General features: G+C 41.6%; 1 protein-coding gene across 1 annotated transcript in view; it reads right to left on the reverse strand.

The window, feature by feature from the left end:
* Positions 1 to 1659: 1659 nt before the first annotated feature.
* ARHGAP33 (Rho GTPase activating protein 33) overlaps positions 1660 to 13052 on the reverse strand; it is a 222064-nt gene continuing 210671 nt past the window's right edge. The window contains 9 exon segments of the mRNA XM_053690905.1: positions 1660 to 2253; positions 2256 to 2536; positions 2608 to 2809; positions 2812 to 2911; positions 2913 to 3038; positions 3909 to 3923; positions 3925 to 4109; positions 4112 to 4273; positions 9582 to 10148. Of these exon segments, the coding sequence (XP_053546880.1) occupies positions 2012 to 2253; positions 2256 to 2536; positions 2608 to 2809; positions 2812 to 2911; positions 2913 to 3038; positions 3909 to 3923; positions 3925 to 4109; positions 4112 to 4273; positions 9582 to 10148 (1880 nt within the window). The 3' untranslated portion in view covers positions 1660 to 2011.

The following is a 13052-nucleotide window of genomic DNA, read 5'->3' on the forward strand; positions in this document are numbered from 1 at the left end:
ATAAATATTGTTTTTACATTTGTAGTTTTTGCAGGGTGGTTTTGCTCTTTCATTTCAGGAGTCGGTGTCCTTTGTTGAGGTCAATTGCATGTAAATGATTTTCTTCTCTGATCTAAACAATCACTGGTCAAAACCTAATTGCTACAAGTCCCTATGTTATTCTACACAGCTGATTCACCAAAGAAGGTAGAGATAAGTGCACTTTAGTGAATAACTTGCACTGAATTACATTGGAGAGAGCCCACTCTGGAGAATGTAGGCCAGGCATACTGTAGCAGGACATTAAAGGGACACAAAACCTTGCCATGCCATTTAAAAAGGTTTCCAATTTACTTCTATTATCAAATTGTCATTGTTCACTTGGCATCCTTTGTTAAAAAGCAGTGAGGAATGCCCAGGAGCATGCCCGTGTCTGCAGCACTATATGCTACAAGACTGTTATACATTTGCAGCACTTTTTCCTGACATATTCTGCTCCACACGGGCACGCCTACCTACCTAGGTATCTCTTGAACAAAGAATACCATGAGAAAGAAGCTAATTTTATAATAGAAGCAAATTGGAAAGTTTTTTGAAGTCGTATGCCCTGTCTGAGTCACAAAAGAAACATTTTAGGTTTCATATCCCTTTAAACCTCTTACTTTTGTATAAAATTGTGCTTGTGCACACTCGCTAGAGATGCCAAAAGGTGATTTCTGTAGCTTGCAAATCAAACGGCTTTGTGACGCAGTTTGCAGCATGTGATAACCTAGGTGGTTACAGTTTTGCTTTTTGGCCTGTCTAGGAATCGTAACATATTTAATGTCCCTAATTTGCAGAGGTAAAATACAAAACAAAAAATGCATATACCTTATTGTTTTTAAATATTTTATGGGAGATTTCATTTAGATTGAAATGCAAATGTACATGCACGATCTAGGGGAATGGTGAGTGAACATGAGGGTCTACTCTCACTACGCTTCCCAAGTAGTTTCTGGAAATCATTTGTATTAATATGAGTTAAAATTAGGATCTTCTTTAAAATTGGAAGTAAATAATAAAAATACATATTGTAAAAAAAATATCACAAAACTTTAAGAAAAATAAGACGTTTGTTCTAAAAAAACTAATTTTGCAGGTCAAGTAATCCGTATCGCACCAATTAGATGGACATAAAGGCCCATATTGGCGCATTTTAAAGGGGATACAATTTAAACTGCAAACATTACTTTAAAAGCTTTGTTTCTTTTTTAAAAATCTAACAGTCCTTTTCAAATTATTTTATAACATGAAAAACCGAACTGTTATGTCAAAGCACTACATTATGTTTATTAAACACACCTTTTTTGTACATAGTCTTACTATGTCACTTGTCCGTTTTTTTAACCATTTAACATAGATGGTTGCAAATACTGCATTACTGCACTCTCTGGCAGCAAATAGGTTAAACTATGGTCACTAATTAGTGATGTTTTTTTGCTGATACTATCAATGTGCTGGTCAGATGTTCCTGTATGATTCACCCACCTTGGCTAAACACATTAATCTATATTTTAAAGTGCCACAAGCGTTATTACACAATATTTAATGAGTGGAGAATAATTGCTTGATAGATTTGATGGAACACTGGGTAAGGGGAAAGCCATAACCCTGAAAAGCTGTCAGTTGTTTAGACTACAATATGTGTAGGGTAGAAAAGTAATGTCCTATAAATGTTGCTAACAATCACTCAAATTAGATTCTATTAAAAAAAATCTCTCTGTTTTTGCCCTTTCATGCCTTTTCATTGTGTAGATCACATTTTGGGAGTGTGTGGTTATAGGGAGGTTAAAGAGCAGTGCTCTTTTATGTGTTAACAGCTTTAGTATTGATGTTTGAGTGCACCATTTTAGAGCTAGGCAGCACAGGACGTGGAAAGACTGCACATTTTGCAGTGAATAGGCGAGATTGTACATTTAAGGGCTGGAATCCCAGAAACAGCCGCAATAACAAGCAGTCAGGATTTGTTAATTAGAATTAAAACTCTAGGTTCTCAGCAATAACTTCGTGTTTGTCCCTCTGAATGCACAGTCCATGGGGGCCCCAGAAATCCTGCTGAACCTGCCAATGTAGACGACCTGAGAGGAGCCCCCCTCTGCTCCAGGTTTCCATACAGAGTCCCACCCTCAGGAAGCAGGCAGTGAGGCGGCATGTAGCCTGCTCTCTGGCTTTCTCCTGGTGAAGCATCATATGTAATGATGGGGGCTTCCCTGCTGTCTGTAAATTTAGGTTGTGTCCCCACATAGCAGGGTGAGGAGGGGTGGGGGACCGGAAATAACTGAGGGACCCCTCCCACCTTAGCTGCTGTTGTTGTGGACGCTGAGTAGGTGGTACACCTGCTGATCCCTCAGGTCGTCCAGTAGGGGAAGGTTGTCCTGGGCGCTGTTTCTGCGGCAAGTCTGGTTTCACCACAGAAGTGTCTCTGACGCTTTGGACGTGTCCTAACCCTTCAACCTTTAAGGGGAGATTGACATATATAGGTTCCTCCCCTCCTCCCACCTGGGGGGAGCCGAGAGCTATTTTTCAGGATTATCATCTGTCTTCTCTTTTCTGGGTACCAACATATTGATACCGAACTCCACCCCCTACAAAGTAAGGACGCAAGTTAGAAGAGGGTCCACGGTCCAACGTTGATAACCAACATCAGCATCAGAAGGTGAAGCTCCTCCATACCAACCACGAAGACACTGAGATGGTACGGGATGTGAAGGAGGAGATGTCACACAAGGCCAAGGTGACTGAATCATCCCATATGATGCATTAATAGGAGCCAGATGTGGTGGATCACCAAAATCTCATAGTACAAACCTTCAGGTTCTATCCATGGAGGGGCAGAGCGATGGAGTGGTAGTCTTATACTCTCTTCTGGGAAGTGATAGGGAGGTGGGCAGAGGGCGAGGGGTGCAGAGACTTGGAGGAGCTGGTAGGCTGCCTGATCTGGAGTGTAATCGGGGAGCTCGGAAAGGAGGCAGTCCTGCTGGGGTTAGCTTTCTTGTGTCAGCTGGAGAGGTCCCTTGGGCCTGCAGAATGGAACGGAGATACAATTGAGGCACAAGATCTAAGACAGACACGGTATGTTCTATCTGAAGTGGAACAAGTTATATATTTCTATTTTTTTGTTATATGAACTATCTTCCCTTTCAGAAGAATGTTTAGATCTTATTCTTGTATTTGGTTGACTCTTATAGTACCAATGGAACTGAATTTTCAGTAAGTATTATTAAACCTTCCTTAATATTGTACAAATTAAATGTCACATTAAAGTCTTTTATATTGTGACTCTGGTATCTTCCAGTTAGGGTGGACTTTTAACTGATGGAAGCAGCAAGCCTGATCTTCTGTTAAGCGGAGTGATAATATGTTTTGTGACCGTTTGTTCATATATGTCAAGTAAATAGAGATAAAATCTGTAAGATAAAAATTAATTCAACTTGTCTTCTTGTCATTGTGAGACTAAGGTTGTATGTATAATATTTTTTTTTTTTAAAAAGAGTGATTAAGTGTAATCAGAATCCATATCTAAGCCAGCCAGTAAGTGGATGCAACACATATATGCTACTAATGATTGGCTTACCGTTAATGTCCATCTCAAGACTAGCAACACACACTTAGGCTTCCTGATCGGACTTTAGCTATCGGGTTGACCACAATCCTTTCCAAAAAAGTATGAATTTGAAAATAAAAGTCTATGGAGGATTTTTGTAGATAAATCAGTTGATATGTTTTTCTAAAATATTGTGATATCCTCCTCCTTATAAGAGTTAAACAGTTACACACCAGTATTTGTGTAATAAGACATTTCTCATTTACATTATTTTATTTTACACTATTAAACCAAGTTAATCATAAAAAATGAACTGTGAAACACAATCAAATAGTTCTGCCCTCACCAGAGTGCCGTGTGTGTGGGGACCTCACTGGTCGGTGCATAGCTGGGTTTTTGTCGTTGGGGTGCAGTGATGCAGGTCGCAGCTCAGAGTACAGGGGCCCTTCTTTTTGGGCTGTGATTTCACTGCACTCCATGGAAAGGGAGCGGCGAAAGACAGAGGATTGGGGGTGCGGTGGAATGGGGCGCTGGAAGGTCTTTGTTGAACCGTGCCTGTTGACATGGAAGATTGCAGGGCACGCTGGGCGCTTTCTGCCAGCTTTAGGGCCATGAGACGAGCAGGGTCTTTAGGAGGAGGAGGAGGAGGGATTTGTCGCATGAGTGACAAGGATGGAGTAACAGTCGATTGCTGTGGTGAAAGTGTCAAACCTGAAAGGTAAGAGAGTAAAAAGATCAGTAATCTGACAGGCAATTTTAACAATTATAGGTTAAACTTAAAGGGATAGTCTAGTCAAAACTAAACTTTCATGATTCAGATAGAGTATTCATTTTAAGCAACTTTCTAATTTCCTCCTATTATATTTTTTCTTCATTCTCTAGGTATCTTTTATTTGAAAATCCAAGAATGTAAGCTTAGGAGCCAGCCCATTGTAGGTCTAGCACTTGGGTAGAGCTTTCTGATTGGTAAGCTACATTTAGACTCTTTCTGAATCATGGAAGAAAAGTTTGGGGGGTTTATGTCCCTTTAAGGGGCTAGAGATGTATATGCTCTTCTAAAATGCAAGTGTACACTGTAATGCACAGCAGCCAATCAAGTGCTTCTAGTTATATAAACATGCACACCACCTGCATATGACTGCCCGTGGTGCATGCTCAAATATGAATGCATCACTGGGACTACAGAGAGGGGTACGATTTCCAATCTCAAGGGTGTTTTAATATAGAAATACAGTAAACAATCCTCTCTCCCAAAAAATAACTTTTCTAGGAAGCAAGCTCCTTTGATACAGGGATATGTCAAGCCCTATTTTAACACTGAGAAAGGCATCTGATATTGATGTGTACATAGGCACTGATTATTAACTATGCACTTGTGCACAAGCTTGATTGACAGGCAAGTGCATTGGTCAATGCTTGTCTAGGCTTTGAGATCAGCAGCACCTTGTGGGCATTTGTATTCTGTATTGTAAAGTGTGTTAGGTAGTATGCTGGGACAGTAAAGCTTCATCATACTGTTGATCTTAAGATCATTGACCTCCCCATACATGTATAAAGTGTCATTATAATGAAAAATAAAATGCTCTGAATTCATTTCATCATCCACATGTCTGCATTATGTCCGAGCTGTGTGTTAATCCCTTGCAATGGTGGTGAAACACATAAAGTCACATCTGCATTATGTCCGAGCTAACTGTGTTTAATCCCTTGCAATGGGTGTGAAATGCATTAAGTCACGTCTGCATTATGTCCGAGCTGTGTTTAATCCTTTGCAATGGTGTGAAACACATAAAGTCACAATCGGCATTATGTCCGAGCTAACTGTGTTTAATCCCTTGCAATGGTGTGAAACACATAGTCACATCTGCATTATGTCCGAGCTAACTGTGTTTAATCCCTTGCAATGGTGTGAAACACATAAAGTCACATCTGCATTATGTCCGAGCTAACTGTGTTTAATCCCTTGCAATGGTTGTGAAACACATAGTCACATCTGCATTATGTCCGAGCTGTGTTTAATCCCTTGCAATGGTGTGAAACACATAAGTCACATCTGCATATGTCCGAGCTAACTGTGTTTTAATCCCTTGCAATGGTGTGAAATGCATTGTCACGTCTGCATTATGTCGAGCTGTGTTTAATCCCTTGCAATGGTGTGAAAACACATAAAGTCACATCTGCATTATGTCCTGAGATAACTGTGTTTAATCCCTTGCATGGTGTGAAACACATAAAGTCAATCTGCATTAGTGCCCTAGCTAATTGTGCTTAACTCCCTTGCAACGGGGTGTGAAACACATAAAGTCACGTCTGCATTATGTCGAGCTAACTGTGTTTAATCCCTTGCAATGGTGTGAAACACATAAAGTCACATCTGCATTATGTCCGAGCCTAACTGTGTTTAATCCCTTGCAATGGTGTGAAATGCATTAAGTCACACTGCATTATGTCTGAGATAACTGTGTTTAATCCCTTGCAATGGTGTGAACACATAAGTCACCATCTGCATTATGTCCGAGCTAACTGTGTTTAATCCCTTGCAATGGTGTGAAATGCATTAAGTCACGTCTGCATTATGTCCGAGCTGTGTTTAATCCCTTGCAATGGTGTGAAACACATAAAGTCACATCTGCATTATGTCTGAGATAACTGTGTTTAATCCCTTGCAATGGTGTGAAATGCAATAAGTCACATCTGCATTATGTCCGAGCTAACTGTGTTTAATCCCTTGCAATGGTGTGAAACACATAAAGTCACATCTGCATTATGTCCGAGCTAACTGTGTTTAATCCCTTGCAATGGTGTGAAACACAAAGTCACATCTGCATTATGTCCGAGCTGTGTTTAATCCTTTGCAATGGTGTGAAACACATAAAGTCACATCGGCATTATGTCTGAGATAACTGTGTTTAATCCCTTGCAATGGTGTGAAATGCAATAAGTCACATCTGCATTATGTCTGAGATAACTGTGTTTAATCCCTTGCAATGGTGTGAAACACATAAAGTCACATCTGCATTATGTCTGAGATAACTGTGTTTAATCCCTTGCAATGGTGTGAAATGCATTAAGTCACGTCTGCATTATGTCCAAGCTTTCTGTGTTTAATCCCTTGCAATGGTGTGAAACACATAAAGTCACATCTGCATTATGTCTGAGATAACTGTGTTTAATCCCTTGCAATGGTGTGAAACACAAAGTCACGTCTGCATTATGTCCGAGCTGTGTTTAATCCCTTGCAATGGTGTGAAACACAAAGTCACGTCTGCATTATGTCCGAGCTGTGTTTAATCCCTTGCAATGGTGTGAAACACAAAGTCACGTCTGCATTATGTCCGAGCTAACTGTGTTTAATCCCTTGCAATGGTGTGAAATGCAATAAGTCACATCTGCATTATGTCCGAGCTAACTGTGTTTAATCCCTTGCAATGGTGTGAAACACAAAGTCACGTCTGCATTATGTCCGAGCTGTGTTTAATCCCTTGCAATGGTGTGAAACACAAAGTCACGTCTGCATTATGTCCGAGCTAACTGTGTTTAATCCCTTGCAATGGTGTGAAACACAAAGTCACGTCTGCATTAGTGCCCTAGCTAATTGTGCTTAATCCCTTGCAACAGGGTGTGAAACACATAAAGTCACGTCTGCATTATGTCCTAGCTAACTGTGCTTAATCCCTTGCAATGGTGTGAAATGCATTAAGTCACGTCTGCATTATGTCCGAGCTAACTGTGTTCAATCCCTTGCAATGGTGTGAAATGCATTAAGTCACGTCTGCATTATGTCCGAGCTGTGTTTAATCCTTTGCAATGGTGTGAAACACATAAAGTCACATCTGCATTATGTCTGAGATAACTGTGTTTAATCCCTTGCAATGGTGTGAAATGCATTAAGTCACGTCTGCATTATGTCCAAGCTTTCTGTGTTTAATCCCTTGCAATGGTGTGAAACACATAAAGTCACATCTGCATTATGTCTGAGATAACTGTGCTTAATCCCTTGCAATGGTGTGAAACACATAAAGTCACGTCTGCATTAGTGCCCTAGCTAATTGTGCTTAATCCCTTGCAGACGGGGTGTGAAACACAAAGTCACTTCTGCATTATGGTCCGAGCTAACTGTGGCTTAGATCCCTTGCAACGGGGTGTGAAATGCATAAGGCACGTCGGCATTATGTCCGAGCTAACTGTGTTTAATCCTTGCAATGGTGTGAAACACAAAGTCACGTCTGCATTATGTCCGAGCTAACTGTGCTTTTATCCCTTGCAATGGTGTGAAACACATAAAGTATCGTCTGCATTAGTGGCCCTAGCTAATTGTGCTTAATCCTTGCAACAAGGTGTGAAACACAAAGTCCGTCTGCATTATGTCCGAGCTAACTGTGCTTAATCCCTTGCAACGGGGGTGTGAAATGCATTAAGGTCACGTCTGCATTATGTCCGAGCTAACTGTGCTTAATCCCTTGCAATGGTGTGAAATGCATTAAGTCATGTCTGCATTATGGTCCGAGCTAACTGTGTTATAATCCCTTGCAATGGTGTGAAACACATAAAGTCACATCTACATTATGTCTGAGATAACTGTGTTTAATCCCTTGCAATGGTGTGAAATGCATTAAGGTCACGTCTGCAATTATGTCCGAGGCTAACTGTGTTTAATCCCTTGCAATGGTGTGAAACACATAAAGTCACGTCTGCATTATGTCCAAGCTAACTGTGTTTATCCCTTGCAATGGTGTGAAACACAAAGTCATGTCTGCATTATGTCCAAGCTAACTGTGTTTAATCCCCTTGCAATGTGTGAAACACAAAGTCATGTCCTGCATTATGGTCCGAGCTAACTGTGTTTAATCCCTTGCAATGGTGGTGAAACACAAAGTCACGTCTGCATTATGTCCGAGCTAACTGTGTTCAATCCCTTGCAATGGTGTGAAACACATAAAGTCACATCTGCATTATGGCCGAGCTAACTGTGCTTAATCCCTTGCAACGGGGTGTGAAATACATAAAGTCACGTCTGCATTATGTCCGAGCTAACTGTGTTCAATCCCTTGCAATGGTGTGAAACACTTGCATGCCCATTCATCATGCTCCGTCTTTAGACTCGCCAGAAACACAAGTTATGAAGCAGCGGTCTAAAGACCGCTGCTCCATAACCCTGTCCGCCTGCTCTGAGCAGGCGGACAGAAATCGCCGGAAATCAACCCGATCGAATACGATCAGGTTGATTGACACCTCCCTGCTGGCGGCCGATTGGCCGCGAGTCAGCAGGGGGCGGCGTTGCACCAGCAGCTCTTGTGAGCTGCTGGTGCAATGTTAAATGCGGAGAGCGTATTGCTCTCCGCATTTAGCGAGGTCTTGCGGACCTGATCCGCAGTGTCGGATCAGGTCCGCAAGCCCTTTGATAAATGGGCCCCATAAAGTCACGTGTGCATTATGTCCGAGCTAACTGTGTTCAATCCCTTGCAATGGTGTGAAACACAAAGTCACGTTTGGGAACCACAATTCTTTGCAACACCTGAACACTGCATTGCTAGTGATTGGTGGCTAAACGAGTATGCTACTTCTTATTGGAACAGCAGCCATGCCCTGCTCTGGAGCTCCAATGTTTTGGGGCTCTTGAGTGGGAGTTAATGTGTTTTAGTCCTCTGCAGGGGTTAAAACCATGGTTAACAAAGTATCCTAATGCAAAAATGGCATGTCCCTCGAGGAGCCCTAATACCGATGACAGCAATAAAAAAAAAATATTTTTAAAACCACTGAGCTTTATTTCATATGTAGCATTCTAATTTTCTCTGTAATATAATTAATGTCCTGAACACTGGCTGCTCCCCTGTATCGTCCTGCGATGTGCTGCAGTCATTTCCTGCAGCCAATCAGTTAATATAACGTTCTTAATAAGTGACTATTTATACAATATATTACTCTTGCAATGAATTTGAGTAAATACAAAAATCTAAAAGCCTAATAAAAATTGTGCAAACTCATATGTAAATAGAGACAAGTTAGAAACACAACTCACTTGTAGCTGGTGCTTCTTGACTGTTGCCGCTAGTCAGTTTCCCTTTGACCTCTCGCATACAGTTTTCGCTCAGGCGTAGCTGGCATGATTGTAGAAGCAGTGACAACATTTGAGGTGGTGGGGAAATGCTATGGGGGACCTGAGATTCCACATCAGTCACCAGCCTCTCTGGCGGGCTGTGAGGGGGGGAGGGAGAGCACCCTCCAGTGGGTGAAAGGCTGACCCTTCGAGAAAGAGAATGCACCTTCGCTGGGCTTGTGATCTCTGCTCTTATTATAGAAGGGGACCTGGTCTCTTCATGGTCAGAGAAAGAGATGCGGAAGGAAAGGGGGTCAAACCCAAGGCCGTCTGTGTCTGGGAGCGGCGGAGAGAGGTCGAGGTCTTCCTCTATCCATGCAGACTGGGGGCGAGCAGATGCTGGTGGAGATGGGACTGTAGGAGATGACACATTGGGAGGAGAGGATGAAGAGGGCACCAGACTTTCAACTGAGTGACAGTGGGGTAGTCGAGAGGGAAGCCCCTCACTTGTGGAGCGGGGACGCCTGAGGCGGGAAGGCCGTTGAAATGCTGCAAAATAGTGGGACCCGGAAAAATTCAATCAACCGCAAGCATTAATGACAAATAATTTGTAGGGACAGAAGTATTTTTTATACACATAGTATAAACCAGCAATTAAGCACTCCATCGCAATAGATTTGCACACAACATAAATGGTTAAAAGCAATTATAACTACAGATTTAGTAGTAAAATATTCAATTTTTTGCAGTCTAGGGACTTATCCATTAAGAAAGCCTCTTAAAGGGACAGTCTAGGCCAAAATAAACTTTCATGATTCAGATAGAGCATGTAATTTTAAACAATTTTCCAATTTACTTTTATCACCAATTTTACTTTGTTCTCTTGGTATTCTTAGTTGAAAGCTTAACCTAGAAGGTTCATATGCTAATTTCTTAGACCTTGAAGGCCACCTCTTTTCAGAATGCATTTTAACAGTTAGTTCACGTATTTCATATAGATAACACTGTGCTTGTGCACGTGAAGTTATCTGGGAGCAGGCTAGACTGCAAGTCTGTCAAAAGAACTGAAATAAAGGGGCAGTTTGCAGAGGCTTAGATACAAGATAATCACAGAGGTTAAACGTAAATTATTATAACTGTGTTGGTTATGCAAAACTGGGGAATGGGTAATAAAGGGAGTATCTATCTTTTAAAACAATAAAAAATTCTGTTGTAGACTGTCCCTTTAAAGGGACACTGAACTCAATTTTTTTCTCTCATGATTTAGATAGAACATACAATTAAAAACTAAATTTTATGTTGTATTTATTTTAATCAAATTTATTTGTTCTCTTTGCATCTTTTGTCAAAAAGGAGGTAGGTAGGCTGAGGGGAATGAATGTATATGAAGCAGTATATGGCAGAATTTCTGCATTATACATTTTTAAGGACAATAGATGGCAGCAGTGTTTACTGCCATTTAGTGCTCCAGACACGTACGCGCTTCATACTTTGCTATGCTCTTCAACAAAGAATACCATGAAAATTAAGCAAATGTGTTCGATAAAAATTGGAAATTTTAAAACAACAAACTTGTATGCTCTGTCGAAATCACAGAATAAAATCTTTAGGTTTCCTGTCCCTTTAAAGGGACAGTCTACACCAAAAGTGTTATTATTTAAAAAAAAAAAAAAAAGATTGGGCCTTTACTACCCTTTGCACAACCAACATTGTTATATTAATATATGTTATAGATTCAAACCTATACAGCCTCTTATCGCATGCTTTTTTATTTGCTTTTCACAACAGGAGACTGCTAGTTCATGTGGGTCATATAGATAGCATTGTGTTGTCTCGCGTTGAGTTGTCCAGTACACAGCTCTAACTGGCAAAAATGCAAGTCAAAAGATAATAAATATCCATGTGATCAGGGGGCTGTCTGCAGAGGCTTAGATACAAGGTAATCACAGAGGTAAAAAGTATATTAATATAACTGAGATAAGGGGGCAGTCTGCAGAGGCTTAGATACAAGGTAATCACAGAGGTAAAAAGTATATTAATATAACTGAGATAAGGAGCAGTCTGCAGAGGCTTAGATACAAGGTAATCACAGAGGTAAACGTATATTAATATAACTGAGATAAGGGGCAGTCTGCAGAGGCTTAGATACAAGGTAATCACAGATGTAAAAAGTATATTAATATAATTGAGATAAGGGGGCAGTCTGCAGAGGCTTAGATACAAGGTAATCACAGATGTAAAAAGTATATTAATATAATTGAGATAAGGGGGCAGTCTGCAGAGGCTTAGATACAGGGTAATTACAGAGGTAAAATGTATATTAATATAACTGAGATAAGGGGCAGTCTGCAGAGGCTTAGATACAAGGTAATCACAGAGGTAAAATGTATATTAACCCCTTAATGACCGAGGACGTGCAGGGTACGTCCTCAGAAAAAAGGCAGTTAATGCCTGAGAACGTACCCTGCACGTCCTCGGTGTGGAAAGCAGCTGGAAGCGATCCTGCTCGCTTCCAGCTGCTTTCCGGTTATTGCAGTGATGCCTCGATATGGAGGCATCCTGCAATAACCTTTGATGGCCATCCGATGCAGAGAGAGCCACTCTGTGGCCCTCTCTGCACCGGACATCGATGGCCGGTATCGTTGGTGGGTGGGAGCCGGTGTGGGAGGTGGGTGGCGGCCATCGATGGCCCTGGTCATGTGGAGGGGGGCGGGATCGGGGGCGTGCAAGTCGGGGCGCGCGCATGTGCACGAGGGGGCGCGCGCGGGGCGCGCGCCGGGACAGGGACCGGGTGGGGACCGCTGCACTACAGAAAAAAATGTGTCCCAAAATAAAAGTGGGACCAGTAATTTTTTAAAAAAAACCTTATTCGTTATTTAGGTGGTGGGGGTTGGTCCGTGGGGGGGGGGGGGAAGCTACACTACAGAAAAAATAAAAAAAATAAAAAAAGAAATAAACATTTGATTGTGCAAAATGGGTACTGGCAGACAGCTGCCAGTACCCAAGATGGCCCCCAATAAGGCAGAGGGGGAGGCTTAGAGAGCTGTTTTGGGGGGGGGGGGATCAGGGAGGTTGGGGGCTAAGGGGGGATCCTAAACACAGCATATGTAAATATGCTTTTTTTTTTTTTCTTTTTAAAAAAAAAATCTTTTATTTTAGTACTGGCATACTTTCTGCCAGTACTTAAGATGGCAGGGACAATAGTGGGGTGGGGGAGGGAAGGGAGCTGTTTGGGAGGGATCAAGGGGTGGGATGTGTCAGGTGGGAGGCTGAACTCTACACTAAAGCTAAAATTAACCCTGCAAGCTCCCTACACACTACCTAATTAACCCCTTCACTGCTAGCCATAATACACGTGTGATGCGCAGCAGCATTTAGCGACTTTCTAATTACCAAAAAGCAACGCCAAAGTCATATATGTCTGCTATTTCTGAACAAAGGGCATCCCAGAGA

The sequence above is a fragment of the Bombina bombina genome, chromosome 8 (genome assembly GCF_027579735.1).
Source record: "Bombina bombina isolate aBomBom1 chromosome 8, aBomBom1.pri, whole genome shotgun sequence".
NCBI lineage: Eukaryota > Metazoa > Chordata > Amphibia > Anura > Bombinatoridae > Bombina > Bombina bombina.